General features: G+C 41.2%; 1 protein-coding gene across 5 annotated transcripts in view; it reads right to left on the bottom strand.

Annotated features, from left to right (window-relative positions):
- COLQ (collagen like tail subunit of asymmetric acetylcholinesterase) overlaps positions 1–17,338 on the bottom strand; it is a 65,999-nt gene that overhangs the window by 22,473 nt on the left and 26,188 nt on the right. For all 5 annotated transcript variants that reach the window (XM_026649387.2, XM_026649388.2, XM_026649390.2 and 2 more), the window contains exons 2-7: positions 15,943–16,055; positions 13,898–14,002; positions 9,539–9,583; positions 8,587–8,613; positions 6,542–6,613; positions 3,843–3,905 (exon numbers count right to left, since the gene is read on the bottom strand). In XM_026649387.2, coding sequence (XP_026505172.1) covers positions 3,843–3,905; positions 6,542–6,613; positions 8,587–8,613; positions 9,539–9,583; positions 13,898–14,002; positions 15,943–16,055 — 425 coding nt within the window. The remainder of the gene's footprint in view (positions 1–3,842; positions 3,906–6,541; positions 6,614–8,586; positions 8,614–9,538; positions 9,584–13,897; positions 14,003–15,942; positions 16,056–17,338) is intronic.

Genomic DNA, 17,338 nt, shown 5'->3' with positions numbered 1-17,338 from the left:
GGCCTAGAATAATTATGGCATGTAAACATAGCAATGAACGTCATTGAGGGGTCGGTAGGCATAACACAGCATCCAAATACTTTTCCCCAGTTTTTCCTGACAACCCCAGAACTCCATCAAATTTTGAACAAAACATTATGTATGTCTGAGATGACTTCCAAGAAATAACCAAGCACCATATAGACTTATTAGGTTCTGTTAAATGCCAAGAGGGGGTTATTTTAAAGCTGCAGGACAAGTTTACTCCACTGGCAATGCACTTGTGTATGATGGACCTGAGCTCCTCAATATCATGACGAAAGCAGTCTTCAGTGATAAGCTAGCTAGACATGTCAGTTGAAGGGACATTTTGGGTCATGTCTTGTATGAAGCCTTCAAAACCCAACAGATTATCCAAGCCTCCATCAATCTACGTGCTCCCGTCAAGAAGAACAGATTCAAGCTGTGCTTTAATGCAAAGAAGAAAGTCAGAGTGAAGATGGCAGGGACTACTACAGAGCTAAGCACAGACAGGTCATTGTTTGCTCATCTCCTGATCGTGTCCAGATCTCATCAGGATGTTGATCTACGCGAGACTTTGGGAGAGAACAAGTTTTCCATGGTATCACGATCCATGTTCGAATGAAATAGAATAATGCATGTTTCAGGTGAACAGCAAACTAATGCACATCTTGCATGCTCTTCCTAAGCCAGCACCTACTAACAGTGTGACTAGTAACTGATGCCAGCAGAGGCTGTTCAGCATAGCAATCAGATGGCATGGCTGAGGTACAAGCTCTCATCAAACCAGAAACAGTTAACACCTGCTGAGATTTGGCTGAATACTTCATCATGAGGATACAGAGAAAATACTGGACTTTTGACAAAGTCCTCCTGGTGTTTGATGTGTATGCAGAGGAATCAATTAAACATATTACCAGAAAGAAGAGTCTTCATGGTATTGAACCTGTCCAATACAAAATCACTGACTTCACGAACACCTCCAATGTCACAATGAAGAAGCTACTGTCTCATATTTGCATGAAGTACAAGTTATCCTCATACCTTACAAGAGAAATGCTCCAGCATGTGAAGAATTGCTCAAAGAATTCCATCATCATCACATGGCATAATGAAGCTGCTGCCTTGCACTGTTCAGTGGAGTTTCTTGGTAGTCCTATGAGGAGGCTGACACTAAAATTATCTTGCCTGCCATCAATGCCACAGAGAGGGGGGCTACTAAACTTCGGATTTTTGCACAAGACACAGATGTCCTAATGCTCTGTCAGACACTACCCAAGGCTTCAGCAAGATTCTGTTTTTGTGCCTGCTGCTGGAGAACAGAATCACTGTCTGTCCCTCAGAGATGTGTTCCTATCGCTCAGACCTTAAAAGCCACCTCACTGCCCAGTTTCCACAGGATGTGACACTCTTGGACAGCTGGCTGGAAAAATCAAATTATTTTACTGGAATACATTTGATTTAGCCTCCATAGACTCTCGCCTCACCATGAAGGTGTTCAGCAGGGCTGAGACAGTTACTGATGAGGTCAAATGCACTTGGAAGCATTCGCATGCTGAGTTTATCATTTGATGACCAACATTATGACACTTGCACAGCTAGGTTGATGGATGTTTTCCAAGAAGCAAAGGGAGAAAAATTGCCACTGACAAGGGGTGTGTTTATACCTGCTATCAAGAGGACAAATTGTCAAGCAATGGAATGACTCCAGGATGATCAAGCACATCCAAAACTGCCCTCCTCTGTTGGGCATGGATGGGTCTGTAAGAATGGACTGATCACATCAGTTGTGTGTGAAATACCAGGCATTCCTGAATCAATCATTCAGCTAATCAAATGCTTGTGTGCAAAGACCAGATGCTCACCAGCCTGCAAATGTTTGGCCAGCAGCCTGCCTTGTACAGAGATGTGTGAGCATGGTGCAGACGAGGACAACTTTTGTGATAATGTGTCTAGCAGAGGTGCCTTGTTTTCAGTTCTACATGGCAAGGCTAATTTTCCTAGGATTACCAAAAATCAATGTCTTTTTTAGGTAAGCAACGCATCCCTGTGTTAATGCATAATTAGAAAAAGTTGATTTTTAAATATTTTCTTCAATATACATCTACATAATTGTTCCAGGTTTGTCACTGTATTTGTGGTAGAAAAGGCGTTCAAATAATACCCAACTTGATTGTACTATCAAAATTTCCATCAACTCGAGGAACTGGTGCTGGGAGACCATGGGGAGGGGTGGTCAGAGGGCCTGCCATGCTGCAGAGGGTGACACCATTGAAATGATGATTCTGTAGATTTTTACAAATCAAATGACACTCACCTTCCCTTTCTATCACTAAGTTGTCCATGTAATGAAATTTTACTACACTACGCTCCCAGACTAAAACGGCTGCATCTATTTCTTCTTTCCTGCTCCGTTTTTGAGTAAGGTAGTGACGTAAAGAGCAGGATGAAATAACACACTCTCTGCATTGGTCAGCGTACAATTGACATTTGAGTTCGGGTCATATTTGGAAATCCTTGTTGGTTGCATGAGAGAGATTGTGCTATTCCTGTCATGTTAAAGACATTAGTTCACCTCTAACATTGAACACAAGGCCTATCCTCAGTGTGTACGTGTCATGGGAGGGCATGGGAGCACTTAGGCAGTTTACTGCCTTCTTTGTTTTTTATTCCTTTAACTGTTGCAAATTTACACTCTACGAAAAACATAGATACTAAGGCCATATATCTGTTCTCCTGTCCCCCTCTCTCTTCACATCCAAGTGGGCAGCACAGTCTTCATATCCTGCACCACATGCTGAACAGTTTGCAGACTTGCACACAGAGGAAATGCCCTGAGAAGTATCACAACACAAATGTTAACTGGCTGCTCTAGTACATAGTGCTCTATTTCCAACTTGGCATCACAAATGTAGAGCAAATAAGTGTAAATGTAAAGCAAAAAAGCAAATAAGTGACCCAAAGATTTGCTCAGAAAGAAAGTTCTGGCTCGTCATATAATTAGCATCCCAGGCAAGTCTGGAAATTCCTGGAATCTAGGTACTGAGACTCCATAGTGAGCAGAATAACTGTGACTGATTGTGTCTGAATTACTGGGGTATTCACACACCTCCCACTAAGCCCACATAGTCTTGATGGCAATCTACTCTTTGGTTGTTCCAACATCCAGGCCACGAATCTCAACGAGCTAGCTTCAGGACATTGTACTGCATGTTCTGTGCAGCCACCAGGGTACCCCCATTAGAGCCTTCCTCTCCCACAAGAGAAACAGGTTTCAGCACTTTTGAGGGAAGGATTAAACCATCAGAGAAGAGACCTCATATTTTACCTTTTTCAGTTCCCTCATATTTTGTGTCATACACGTATACATTCAGAAGCCATAATATACAAAGAAATAAAAGAAATAATAATAATAATAATAATATAGAATATGATATCCAGAGACACCATCGTGTACATGGGGCAAATTCTTCCCACTATTAAACACAGCAACAAGAGCACATGGTTATAACAGAGGATGAATTTGTCCACATAATCTTACGGGACTGGAGGGAAAATAGTGGGATGGGTTACATGCGCTTTGCTCTTAAAATGAATCTCTTCCTGATTACATTGATTTACACCAAAACATTTGTGTAAGAAGCTAGGCCATATTGCACAACCTTTTTTAGCTTCAAGAAGAAAATCTTGTGGTTTTAATTGTATTTAAAAGAAAACCCCAAAGCCTACTGTTATTTGAAACAGAACCAAAATCTCCACACGTGCTTTCTAACCTGTTCATGAGGGAAGCAACAGAGTGCTAGAAAACGATGTCTGAATATATAGCAGTTGGGTTAACAAACCTTTGAGCCAATTGGTCCTCTTGTACCTTGCAATCCCATCACACCCAAATCCCCCTTTTCACCCTAAAGGGGTTAAAAAAAAAGAGTTAACAACTGTGGCTTTTGAAAGGTGTCATATTGGAACAACTGATGATTCAGTTTTTGTGTCAAATGTATGAAACATGCCTGACTTTAACAACTCTCAGTGTAGTTTTATAGTGTAAATCCAAACTGTATACTGCCAACTGACTTAGCCTGAGTCATCAGGCATTTTCTCATTTTTTCCACTCTCATCTCTTTGGGTATGATTTTCTTTCTAAGTAATATATGCTTTAGTTTTCCCAGATCCTGCACAAGGATATGTGGGCAAATTATTCCCAGTAGCATTTTCCCCTATGCCAAAGTGTATAGACTCAACCTGGTGTGCCTTAATGATACCACCTCCCTGGGTTATAGTGACCAAATGTTGTAGTCTGCTGGGATCCTCTTGGTATGGAGGGATACAACCTGGCTGTTTTGACTGCCTGTCAGATGAGCATCTGAGAAGGGTAAGATCTGGAGTCACTGCAGAAGTAGCAGCCCTAGCAGGGAGGAAAACTTGGGCTCTTTGTGCTCCCTGCAGAAGGAAGCGCATTTGGCCTTTCCAGCCTCAGTGGTGAGCAAGATCTTCATGCTGGATGCAGCCTAGGCAAGGGGAGAGTTAATGGAGCTGAAGAGAAGACTTGGTGAAGCAATGTGGGAGAAGGCAGACCTGGAGGAAGGCTATGTCTAAGGGAGACTGGAAACCTGAAAGAGGACTAATGAGGAAGGAAAGAGAAAGGAGACCTGGAGATGGGGAAAGAGGGAGAAAACAGCCCCTAGGAGGTTTGTAGAAAGAAAAAGGTCTGGAAGAATAACTAAGGGAAAGGAAGGCCTCTGGAATTTGGAAAATGGGAGACAGAAGACCTGGATGTGGAAAATGGAGGGAAAGAGGAACATACTTTAGGGAAACAAGCACAGGCACCTATAGAAATCTATTTAGGCCAAGCCAACCTTACCATAGATTGGTGGGAAACAGAAATAAGTGAAGAGTAGAAGACACAAACAAAGGAAACAAGACACAAATCTAAAGAACAGCAGGAGAACAGAGGAGGTTGATAGAAGCAAAAGAACAAGAAATAAGGTAGGACTTGGAGCCAAGTTATGAGGAAGAGATAAAGATGAGAAGGAGTGGGGTCTGTAAGGGGTAGGGTAAAAGCTACACTAATAGATGAAACAGGAGAAAATTGTCTGAATACAGAAAAAAGAACAAGGAGTACTTGTGGCACCTTAGAGACTAACAAATTTATTTGGGCATAAGCTTTCGTGGGCTAAAACCCACTTTGCCCAAATAAATTTGTTAGTCTCTAAGGTGCCACAAGTACTCCTCGTTCTTTTTGCTGATACAGACTAACACGACTACCACTCTGAAACTTGAATACTGAAAGGCGCCCTTCACTAAAGGACTAGGATTCATGGATAGAAATGGCCAACTGAACCAGTTTTTCATTTTTAAAATATTGTTAATCTGCTCTCAGAGCTCAAAGTGTGGAGGTGCTAGATGGCTGTGCAATCCTCCCATTCTCATTGCTGCCACTGGGGGGGAAAACTGGTGCGTATCATGACTTTTGAGAGGGATCATTTCCCCACTCCCACCACAAATGGAGCACTGAGCCCTTTGATGCCAATGACCATTGTGCAGATTAAGTTCAGAGAAGCCTCAAAATATAGACGCTACCATGTACAGTACCTGGCTCCCACCAGCATGTCCCTGCAGCTCCTAGGCAGAGAGGCCAGGGGGCTCTGCGCAATGTCTGTGCCCGCAAGCGCCAGTCCCGCAGCTCCCATTGGCTGCGATTCCTGGCCAATGGGAGCTGTGGAGCCGGCGCTTGTGGCGGGAGCAGTTGGCAGAGGCCCCTGGCTGCCCCTCCCCCTAGGAGCTGCAGGGACATGCCGGTCGGAGCTGGGTAGAGAGCCTGCAAGTCCCCTCCCCCCCCCCCCCCCCCACCGCCGGCGGGGGCCGGGGCCCCCCACCCCCTGCACGGGTCCCGGTTCGCGTGCCCCTGCCCGCCTCCCTCCCCCCAGCACCAGCAGGGGTCCCGGGCCATCCCCCCCCAGCACCTGCGGCACCCCCGGACCACCACCACCACCCCGAGCAGCGACCCAAGTTTTAGTTAGGGTTATATAGTAAAAGTCATGGACAGATCATGGGCCATGAATTTTTGTTTACTGCCCATGACCTGTCCATGACTTTTACTAAAAATACCCGTGACTAAAATGTTGCTACCACACCCCCTGACTTTAAGTGGATAGCTCAGTGGTTTGAGCATCGGTCTGCTAAACCCAGGGTTGTGAGCTCAATCCTTGAGGGGGCCATTTAGGGATCTGGGGCAAAAATCTGTCCAGAGATTGGTCCTGCTTTGAGCAGGGGGTTGGACTAGATGACGTCCTGAGGTCCCTTCCAACCCTGACAGTCTATGTAAAGTGGTTTCCATTATATACAGAGTTTACAGTTTGCTTCAATGGCTCTCAGCACCCTCACCGTACAAATTGTTCCAGCACCCCTGATTATTAGCAAGTCTCCGTTAGACTTGATTTGGCAATTTTAATTTAACATATTTTAATTCCTGAAGGGCAAGAAAAAATTACCCATTCTGCTCAATATATACAAATTCCATGTAGTAAAAGTGTTTAAATGTTACCTTAGGTCCCATTGGCCCAGGCCATCCAATTGGTCCTGGCATTCCGGGGACACCTGGAGGACCTGGTCTACCCTTAAAAGGAAACAATCAAATATTATGACAATGGGTTTAATATCATTCCAGCACACAGGGTTCTATCACAGAGGAGATGCAAATTAGAGAAGAAGTACTTGAATATCTTCAGTACAGTATCTTCAAGAAAAAAATTGCAACTAATACATTATTTTGGCTTTTTTTTTAAATCCTAAGCAGTCCATAGTATGCTTTCTGTTGATTCTAAGAAGAGAAATTTGGACTCTCAGAAACAAATATATTCTAATGCATAGTATATATATATCAGTGCTGGAAGTATATATAGTATATATAGCTCAGTGATGGGAGAAATCTACATGCAATGTACGAGATTCATCCTTAAAAACAGGATCAGGAAACCAAAGTCTGCCCTCATGTATGCCAATTTAAATCAGGAGTAACCCCCTGTAGTTACACCAATGCAAACCAAATATACAGTAAGGGAGAACATAACTAGACCACAGTTGGCAACTTTCACACGGTAAATAAGCACCCTGACTTTCACAATAAGCCAAAAATCAAGCTAATCCCATTTCAAAACAAGCCAATTCTTAAGAACCCCAACACTCTATGGGACTAGATCCCCCCGGCGTGCAGTCTGGGACTGTGGTGGTCCCGCTGTGCACCCCTGACTCTCTCCCCCCTTGCCCCCACTTGCCCCCCCTTGCCCCTGCTTGCCGGGAGATGATCAAAAAAAAGAAGCAACAAGCTGCAACAAGCAACAAGCTACAAGCCAAACAAGCTACAAGCCAAAAACTAGCCAACAAGCAACTCACAAGCCAATTAAGCCAAAAAAAAGCCCAATGTCTGTGTTTTTTTCACGGGTTTGGCATGTCTGAACTAGACCCATCACATTTACTAACACTGCATTTCTATAGATTCATTTTATTTTCTTTTTCAAATGTTATCCTACGATATTGATATACTTTATTAATTATGACTATGTTACTTGTAAAAAAAAAACCTCTAGGACCAGATCCTGGAGCTACATCCATTTACAGCAGCTGAGGAGCTGGCCTTAGAACTCCAATCAAGACCACTAGGGCTAAAAGTACGCCTTAGAATAAACCAGCCAGCTTTCACTGAGTAGTTGTGCTCACTTACTCTAGGACTGAATTTGGTGATTCTGATGATTTTAATGAGAAGAGCAAGTATTCCAGTGTCTAAGATATGCCATCTCATTATCATTTTGGTTACACTTTCTGAAATATTACTATTTGGGAAACTCAGAGCTATACAGGTCATTTATTTCTTTTCTATCTGGCATCTGAACTCTAAATAAATAGATAAATACTATATACATAATTCTTATATTTACATACTTTGAATTAATTTGAATTAATTGATTTGTGCCTATTGTTAAAATATTCAGTGTATTATTTAAAAGAGTGGCTCTTTTCTTGGTTGAATGACCTAATCTCTGCATGTCTCTGATTTCATCCTGCAGAGGAGTTTTTTGGCTTCTTTTGAAAATTAATTACATTAAAAGGAACACTTAGCCAATGAGATGAAATATTTTGTCTCATGACATTTAGGGGCACATACTGTTAACAATATAGCATGGCTCACGTGTCAGCAAATGCAAGGTTGTAGTCATCATATTGTGCTGGTGCCAGAACCCCTCAAGTATAATCAGTAACAGTTATTTGTCTTTTGGCACAAAGGTCATTTAATTGAACCCTATTTTCAATGAGTGTCTGACTTAGGCTTGTGTTTCTCTGTGGATGAGTCAGGATTTCAATTTTTTTTTTTTTTTTACAGCTTTTATAACTGTTCCCAAAGTCTACTCCCTTGGGCACAAATATCTAGCTCAGGTTATTCTCTACTGTCTTTTAATAGTGTGGGTAGGAACATATCTTGTCATCCATTTTTACACAGAATTCAAATTGACATCTGGATCAACCCCTAATAGCTGCTACAAGTCAACTATGAGGCTGGTGCATGATCCAGATTCTATAAACCTTGATTCGTACCTTTCTTCCTGGTCTGCCAATTTCCCCCTGCCACAGGAAAAAAAACGTATTAGTCATGGAGATACCAAGTGAAGAACAGCAGGTCATAAATTAATGTACTTAAAAACTGAATTGGGAAGATCTGTGTGTCTTGGACTTTACTCTATGAGCTAAAGTGGACAGTACTCACATAACAGAATAAATGGCATCTTCAATTATATTTGGGTCCCAATTCAGCAAAGCACTTAAACATATGCTTAGCGTTAGGTACATGCTTAAAATTAAGCTTCTGCTTAAGTCCTTTGCTGAATGTGTATGCACTTAAGCATGTTTAAATATTTTGCTGAATTGAAGCCAAAAAGATTAATGTGAAAACTATTTATTGTATCTTGAATGGACCCATATATTAGACATTGCATGGGACGGCTCTGCTTCCCGTTTCTTCAAATAGGGTATGATTTTCAAACGTTATTGTGCAACTTGGGACTATTGACTTCCAATGTGACTTGTGCTCCTTAAGTGCTTTTGGAAATCCCACCCAAAGGGTATCAGCAATCAGCCTTTCCTACAGAATTTTGTAGATATAGAAGGTGTCATCATGAAAAGCCAAACAATAGGCCTACAATGAGACTGAACAGTTATAACTGAACCTTTAAATTATAGCCTGAAACTGATCCACAGCATCCAGCTGGCATTAAAGCAAACTCCCACTAGGTGATCAGATAGCAAGTATGAAAAATCGGGTCAGGGTGGGGGGGTAATAGGTACCTATATAAGATAAAGCCCCAAATATTGGGACTGTCCCTATAAATTTGAGACATCCGGTCACCCTAACCCTCACCCGCCCAAAGAACCCTTCACCACCAAAAAAAACCAAAAACTCGAAAGCAAAACAAAATCCCAGCCACCTGCTCTCTGTCTTTCCCCTACCCTCCAGACAAACAAACAAAACTCCAAAAGAGTTGATCCTTACTTTTTCCCCTTTTGGTCCCATCACACCAGGAATTCCTTGTGGGCCCTACAAAGAAAAGTGAAGGAAATTGTAAACTTACATTAAAAAAGTACCCATTCATTGTTTTCCTTCCCCTGAGCTCTGTCCACCTGTCTGTCCTGAGAACTGAGAGTTCCTCTGGGAAGTGACTTCTCCCAAGTTCATAGGTGTTTGGTGTGCCAGTTCAGGCTCCTTTTTAATTGTAAGTGCTGTGGCCTCACTGAATGGCAGGAAATGGAGAGGTCTGGTGCAGTGAATGCAGAAAGGGCAGTTTTGAGGTGAGGAAGAAATAGCAAGAAAAGGGGTTGGAGTGGAACGAAGGGGCCAAACATCAAGGAAACTGATGGAACTCTGGAGAGCAAGAGATGGAAAGAATGCTGAAACTGGTGTGGAGTGCTAAAGGATCAAAAATTGAGGAGATTCGCTCAACCAAAGTGACTGTAAATGGAATAGTCTAAAATGTATTCATTATGCTTTGCAAAAAATGTTGTAATGGGAAGCTGTGACACGCTATAAACCTTTCTTCAGAATGAAACCACTGAAATAAGTTCATTATTTTCCCTGCCATTGCAAGGGCCTTGGACATGGGTGCACCTCAGTTCCTCCTATCTCTCTATGTGGGACATAATAGCCTATTCTCCTGTGGGCTGTAATACTTGGATCTAATTTTGGTTGTTGGCTTTAGTGAGTGGGTGCTGGGTGGTATTGGTGGCCTGTGATATACATGAAGTCAGACAGGGTGATCTGGTGGTGTCTTCTGGCCTTAAACTTTATGACTCCTTATCTTGGACAGGACTTCTCAGCCTTTTCAGTGCTGCAGCTCCCTTTTCTTTACCTAAGATCTCCTCACCTCTGCAACTTCCTTCCCATCTAGCCAGGACCTTCCTTCCATTTAACAATAAGAGAAGGGATGGATGGTTGCAAACTATAGGGATCAAAACCTCCAGGTTGAAAACCCCTGATCATGGAAATTTTGCTGTGATTTTAAGAACTTCTCATTTTAGTGAACTGATATGATTTTTTTATTGTTTTGTTTTCCCCCCCAAACAAAAAAGGTTTCTAACGGCAAAATCCACCTTTCGTTTTTTTGAAAAATAGTTGCAAAACAAATTATATTTACCTCCTCATAAACAAAAAGGACAAATATTTGCTGGTTACATTTATAGGGTGAATTTTTTCACACAATTCCAGTTGTGAAAATGAAATGCCGTGCTCTGAAATATAATTTTCATAACTGCTGTTGTTGTAGCATTTTTAAACAAGGAGGTCCAAAATACTCTGCAAAAGATCTTGAGTCTCTCAAAAAAATTCTAACTGTTTAATTAAATCCCAAACTAAGTTATAGGTCTCAGTATCTCTGGTATAAATTTCTCTCAAGCTGTCTGATGTCTAACTCAGTCTAAAGCTGTATTTTAGCTCATTGGGACCTGAGGGGACTCATTTCAATGAGTTGAGCAATGGAGGGGACTCTACACCTCACTGGGAGTGTTGGCCTGACCGATTCAAGTATCAGGCCATAAAACTGTATCAGACTATTTCATTTCTAATTTCCCTGAAGTGACAATTGAAATCGTTACTGTGGCTTTGGTCAACAGGTCATGGGCAATGATGACACAATCCGGAAGTCATTATTCAGGAAGGCTACGAAGAAGGCACTTTTGAAACTCCATTCCCTAAAACACCACAAGTGGGTTTAGTGTTTTAACTGAAAGAGGTGGAGGGATTTCGCCACTTCAGGTGAAGGCATCTCTACCATTAAACCAGGGGAGACTTTGAGCCTCAGCTCAGAAAGATTATGAAAAACAACTGTTTTGGTTTTAGAATGCACCAGATCTGAGATATTTTTTAAAATTGCCCAGGGAAGTACATCCTCTGAGCCTTTATAGTGAGGGACTTTGCCCCCACCACACACATTACTTGGTTCAATTTTGAATACTGCCTGTTTGTCTCATAGCAATTATACCATCCAAAACACAATGTAAACTAATCATCACACTGTATGAATAGGGCCAGATTCTACCCTCAGTTACACTCAACTATAGCTACTTGGAAGTCAGTGGAGTTATTTTAGGTTTACAGTGATGTAACTCAGAGTAGAATTTGGCCTGCTATCTGTATATAGGTAAATATATAGGTAAAATGAAAACGTAAAATTCATCTCAGATTCTGTAGAGAATATTCAGTTTGTCTCACATCAGGGACATTTGAGTTTCAAAAAAAAAAAGGTGTTTGGAGCTACTATCTTAGATTATTTATTTATGTATTTTAGTACCAGTATTTCCATCCCATGTGCCAAGAGCTGAAATGATACTCTCCAGAGGATTTTCTACTCTAAGCTTTGGAACCATGAATCCTTTATAAAACACATTCCCACAGTTTATAATTAAAAATTCCCAAGGACATGCTACTCCATGATTGTAGTACAACCTGACAGCCAATTGTTTTCGTGCTCTAAGAAAATGAATTTCATAAATTCTTTAGCTACTTTATTAATACTATTTGTGTCAATGGTCTTTGTAGACCATCACATTCAGCATTATTGCTCTCCTAGTTAAGGAAGAATTGATGTATTCAGTTTTTCAGGAGTTCTGTTTTTAGACTTAAATAACTATTGTCATCTTTCACACATATCGCAGCTTCATAAACCCTTTGGAACATCGCCGAGTACATTGTGGGACTGTATAATAATATACATAAGAAACTGCTCAATATAGTACAAGAGAACCATGATCATTTGCACGTCACTAATCTACACACACCATATGCAAAATATGTCTGCCTCACCCCACGTTTCAGCAAAGATATAATAACAGGCGCTATAATGAGATCTCCTAAAATAAGATCTTATTACTTTTACAAAATACACTACAGAATAGTTACTAGTCTATTATGAAGTATTATTGTGTAAATAATTAAAAACTAAACTCCGTTTGAACAAAGCCCCTTAGTGTTGCTTTTTAAAATTGTGTTTGTGCACTTATACAGTCATTCTCAAAAGCTCTCCCAGTCATAAAAATGTATTAGTGAGATTCTACTGTAGCATAGTACATATTTTTGGTATTATTTGTATTGCAGCAGTGTTTAGAGGCCCCCAGCCTAGATCAAGGCCCCATTGTGCTAGCCACTGTACTTTTCATAGTAAGAGACAGTCCCTGACCCAAAGAGCTTACAATTAGAGCTGAGTGGAAACTGGAATTTCTCTCCCATGACAAACTCCCACATTTCCAGAACAAAATGTGATTCTGAATTGCAATGAAAAATTGAAAATTTCCCTGGGAGGAACATTTTAAAATAATTTCATTTCAAAAGGACCAAAACGTTGTGTCATAAAATTCCTGATCCTCTTCTTTACCAGCTAATTTGACAAAGAATGGGAGGGGAAACAGTGGTACAGATAGATGAAGTGACTTGCCCAAGGTCACAGAGCAGATCAGTAGCAGAGTTGGAAATAGAAACCAGGTCTCCCGAGTCCCAGGCCAGTGCCCTAGCCTCTGCACCATATTGCCTTTAATGTATAGACTGTATGCATTTAATTTATGGCACAGGTATTTCACTAAGATAAAACTGCATAGGTTTTAATCAGTGTTGAGGACTTTTCCTCATAATATGGCATTCATTGGTGTCTGTGTAGAATCCACTTTTGCAAAACACGTCATTTTGTGAGGGCTCCAAGGCTTTATGGTCTTCTGTGCTGATATGTGCAAAACACTGTTTAACTCTTGGACCCAGCCTTTCATTTTCTGGTCTTCAACAGCCTACTGTTGCACTCAGCATTAAGGGGGAGCTTTGTGCCACTCACCAGTCAATACTGGATCCGCACTGTAGTGCTCTGGCAAGAGTCTTATCGAATCCTCCATGCCTAGAAGGATGGATTCCCTAGTGGAAATTCCTGCAGAAAATTTTCAGCTGGTTCCTACTGTTTCCAGTTGGCAAGTAGGTTTCTAAACAGAGAACTGGATATTCTGCTAGAATACTCATTTCTAGGGCTCTTGATCCTCCAGTAGAAAACAACAGAGAACGATATTAAAAGAAAACCAGTAGAGACCAGTTGAAGGTTTGAAGTGATGGTTCCTGAAATTTCCATGGAGGTTAAATGATTCAAGACTTTAGGCTGGTTTAAAGCAGATGAAAATGAAGTGCAAACTCAAGTCTTTGCCTGGAGGGCATTAGGCAGAGAGGAAATAGACAAATGTATTATTTAGGCCAACTTTAAAAAAAGTTAAACCTTAGTTTAAAATATTGTGAAAAATTAAATACCATTTTCAAAAACTGCAGCAGTTTTGTAAGGAGCTTAGAACAGATCAGAGCACGGAACGGTGTTGTGTAAGATACAGTACTAACCTGGGGGCCAGGAGGTCCTGAAGGGCAATCGAATTCTGGTTCACGTGAAGCTTGTGTTATCTGAAGCTCTTGACATAAATTTTTCATATCAAGGGTAAGCAGCTTCTAAACAAAAAGAAATATACATATATATACATACACATCATACAGGGAGGCGTGAACAATCAATCAGCAACAGTACAGATCTGTAGGGCATTTAATTCCACCCACTTACAAGGATCCAGTGCAGGCTTGTGGTTTATCATGCATTTCTCTTAATGGATACTTAATTATCATCACTTCAGCATATTGTCCCATCCCACGTTTCATCCTCCCTGTTCTAACAGCACTGTCATAGCAGTGTGCCAGCACCATAGCATGCCCTCTCAGCTAGCGTGGGACCCAAATCTATTCTTAAACTTGACTCTGCTCCCTACAGGCACAATTTATGAGTAACAGCACAGCCCAGAAATAGCCTCTTTGCTCTAATAATACAAACTACATTAATCTGTGCTCTGGGCCGAGTAAACTTCACTCTAGTGATATTTAACTGGATGGATATTCATTCATTACAGGCCAGATCCAATTCCTTTGAAAGTCAGGGGAAAAGCTCCCATTGACTTCAGCAGGTGTTAGATAAAGCCCTACATGAGCATAGACTGTAATGAGGGGTTAGAGCATGCACCAGGGCCCAGCACAGTATCTTATTGTTAAGACAGAGAGGGGAAACCTAGAGTATCAGTCAAAAAATCTTAAACACAGTACTAGAGCTGGTTCCCTCAACCACAGTACTTGGCCATCAGTAACTGGCTTGCGTTAGCAAACCGGCTTGCTTATGCCTGGTGGCATAAGAATACTAATACTGAAATGCATAAGAATAATGATATGGAGTAACTGGGATTAACAAAACCTGTCTTCACTCGCAAAAGTGAAGATCCATTCCTCAAGCAAGAGTTTAGAACTAAAGCAACGTGCTGCTGCTGAAAACCCATCAGCAGAGAATATTGGGGCTCAGTTCACGAGGATCCTAGAGACACAGGGATTAGTTTGTTTTATATACATTTTTAATAAGAAGATAACTATAAGGTACGCTTTCAGGAAAAATGTCTACTTTTAATTAGACAGTTGGATTTAAACAGTAGCTTTGAAGTACTGTAGCTGACTAAGAGACTAAACAAAAAATAAAATTCTAAACACTAGCCAGAACTTCAGAATATTAGAGAGTTCTGGCTTCTTCAATTTGGTGGGAGTAGTGCTATAAACCTAATCCAAAACCCATTGAAGTCAATGGGCATTTTAGCATTGACTTCATAGGGTTTACATCACACCCTCTATACATTCTTGACAAAATGTCCAAGGTATACTTAATCCTGTTTCAATGTAAGAGGATGGACTAGATGACCTCTTGAAGCCCTACATTTCTATGATTCTAAAATATCAGTATAATATGATAACTTATGCAGTATTGGAAATCATCAGAGTATTTGCCTTGGATCACAAAGAAAAATAACTCACAATAGTTGTGGGGCATTAACAAAGAGAAATTAACAAGAGACCAATGGGAAAATTCTCCCTCCTGGGGAGAAAATGTGTGGGAGCCAGTGTAGGCTGGTGACACATCTAAGTGAGCAGACAACACTGCTATGATAAGATAGGCAAAGAGCCAATTCATATCACTGAGTAATGATCATAGCTATACAGATCTGACTCAAAGCAGGGATTCCATACACAGCGCATACACAGAGTGGATGGGACTGTGGTGCTGAGGAAAAGCTGATGGAAATGCAATAGCTTCTGTCGGCTGACCTATTTGTCCAAAACAAACAAAGATGGGGGTGTTGAGTCAATATCAGATTACTTAAAGCCAGGCGCTGTCCCACAAGCAATGGGAGACTGAATTAGCATCCATTCAAAACGAAAACAATACAGTGTTTCCTGTTGCTGCACTGTATGGCGAGATGGGATTGCTGGAATACAACAACCAGAAAGTGCTAAGAAAGGATACACGACTATTTAAAAAAAAAAAAATAGGAGAGGCAAGAGAAATGCTCCCAGGCAATACTTACAGAATCCCAGCCCTGTTTGAAATACGGTGGTGGAAATAACGGCGGTGGAGGAGGGGCAAGGAGACAGCATGCTCTGTTATTAATTCGTTTCTTCTGTTCCAAGCAAGGGAGGTCTGTTCAAAAGAAACACTCAGCCATTACTAACGGGCAAACACTGCTAGTTCAAATGGCTTGAAAAATGTAGGTGCGTTAATCTCACTTATGACATCTGTAGCCCATATTGTAAGGTAATGTTTGAGCGGTTGTACAGTGAGCCTCTGTGACTGCGTAAACCACCAGACAGAAGAGCAATATTAATTAGTGTGAAGGGCAGATCTTCAACAGAAGGTGCTAAGCCCTTCGCAGAAGGAAAGGTCCATTGATATTGTGGGTCATCGTAACTGGAATTTTCCTACATACCATCTATCGGAGGACAAAAGACTTTTGTTGTTCTGCTCTCCTCCGTGAAGATGAGTCATTCTAGTAGACTCCTCCCATCAGCTGAGCTTTCAGCTCAGAGCACATGGCAGGAAGGGGATAAAAACCCCACACAAAAGGAACTAGGTATCTCTATGCCTCTTGGTCTCTGAGGGAGGCATAAGCAAGAGATCCCCAGCTGCTTAGCCTGGGTTAGCCCTAAAGGACATATAGAGTTTGCTGTTTATAGAAGCTTTTGAAACTTAAGATTGTAACTCATTTGTGTATCTATATTTAGCAGCTTTAAACTTGTACATAACTCTCCTTTTCCTTTTTAATAAATCTTTATATAGCTTATTATAGGATTGGCCACAAGCATGGTCTTTGGTGTGAGATCTAAGGTGCAACTGACCTGGAGTAAGTGACTGGTCCTTTGGGACTGGGAGTAACCTGAATATTGCTGTGATACTTGGTGTAAGGGACCATCGATCACAAAGGTAGGCTCACCTGGATGGCGGGATAGATCAGAGTATCTAAGGGGACTGTCTGTGACTCCATGTTAAGGAAGGTATAGTGCCTGAGGAGTTTCCACTTGATAGTTGGTTGGTGCAATCTAAGTATACAACTCACATCAATTTGGAGTTTGTACTCTGGTTCCTAACCATCAGCCCTGAGGTTGGTACTCATGCTCTTGAGTCACTGCAGGCAGCAATACAATAATTATAGAATTAAGAGTTTTTCCTTTAACATTTCCAAGTAACATTCTAAAGTGGTTATGAAGTGAAAGGGGCAGGGGAAAAAAAACCTGATCAATTTTCCACCTAAGATGAATAATTTTCACTCAGCTGAAGTGCAACCAATCATAACCTATTACCTGCATATATCATTTCACTGGTGGCCATTACTCCTGTTCTCAGTGTTGCCCAATTCCGAGGAAACAAAATCTAGTGACTTGTCACATAGCTGTTTTCAGCCAGAATACTATACTAGACAATACTAA

The sequence above is a fragment of the Terrapene carolina genome, unplaced genomic scaffold, assembly GCF_002925995.2.
Source record: "Terrapene carolina triunguis isolate 2854851 unplaced genomic scaffold, T_m_triunguis-2.0 Scaffold84, whole genome shotgun sequence".
In the NCBI taxonomy this organism is placed as follows: domain Eukaryota; kingdom Metazoa; phylum Chordata; order Testudines; family Emydidae; genus Terrapene; species Terrapene triunguis.
This window is presented reverse-complemented; position numbering and strand designations above follow the sequence as displayed.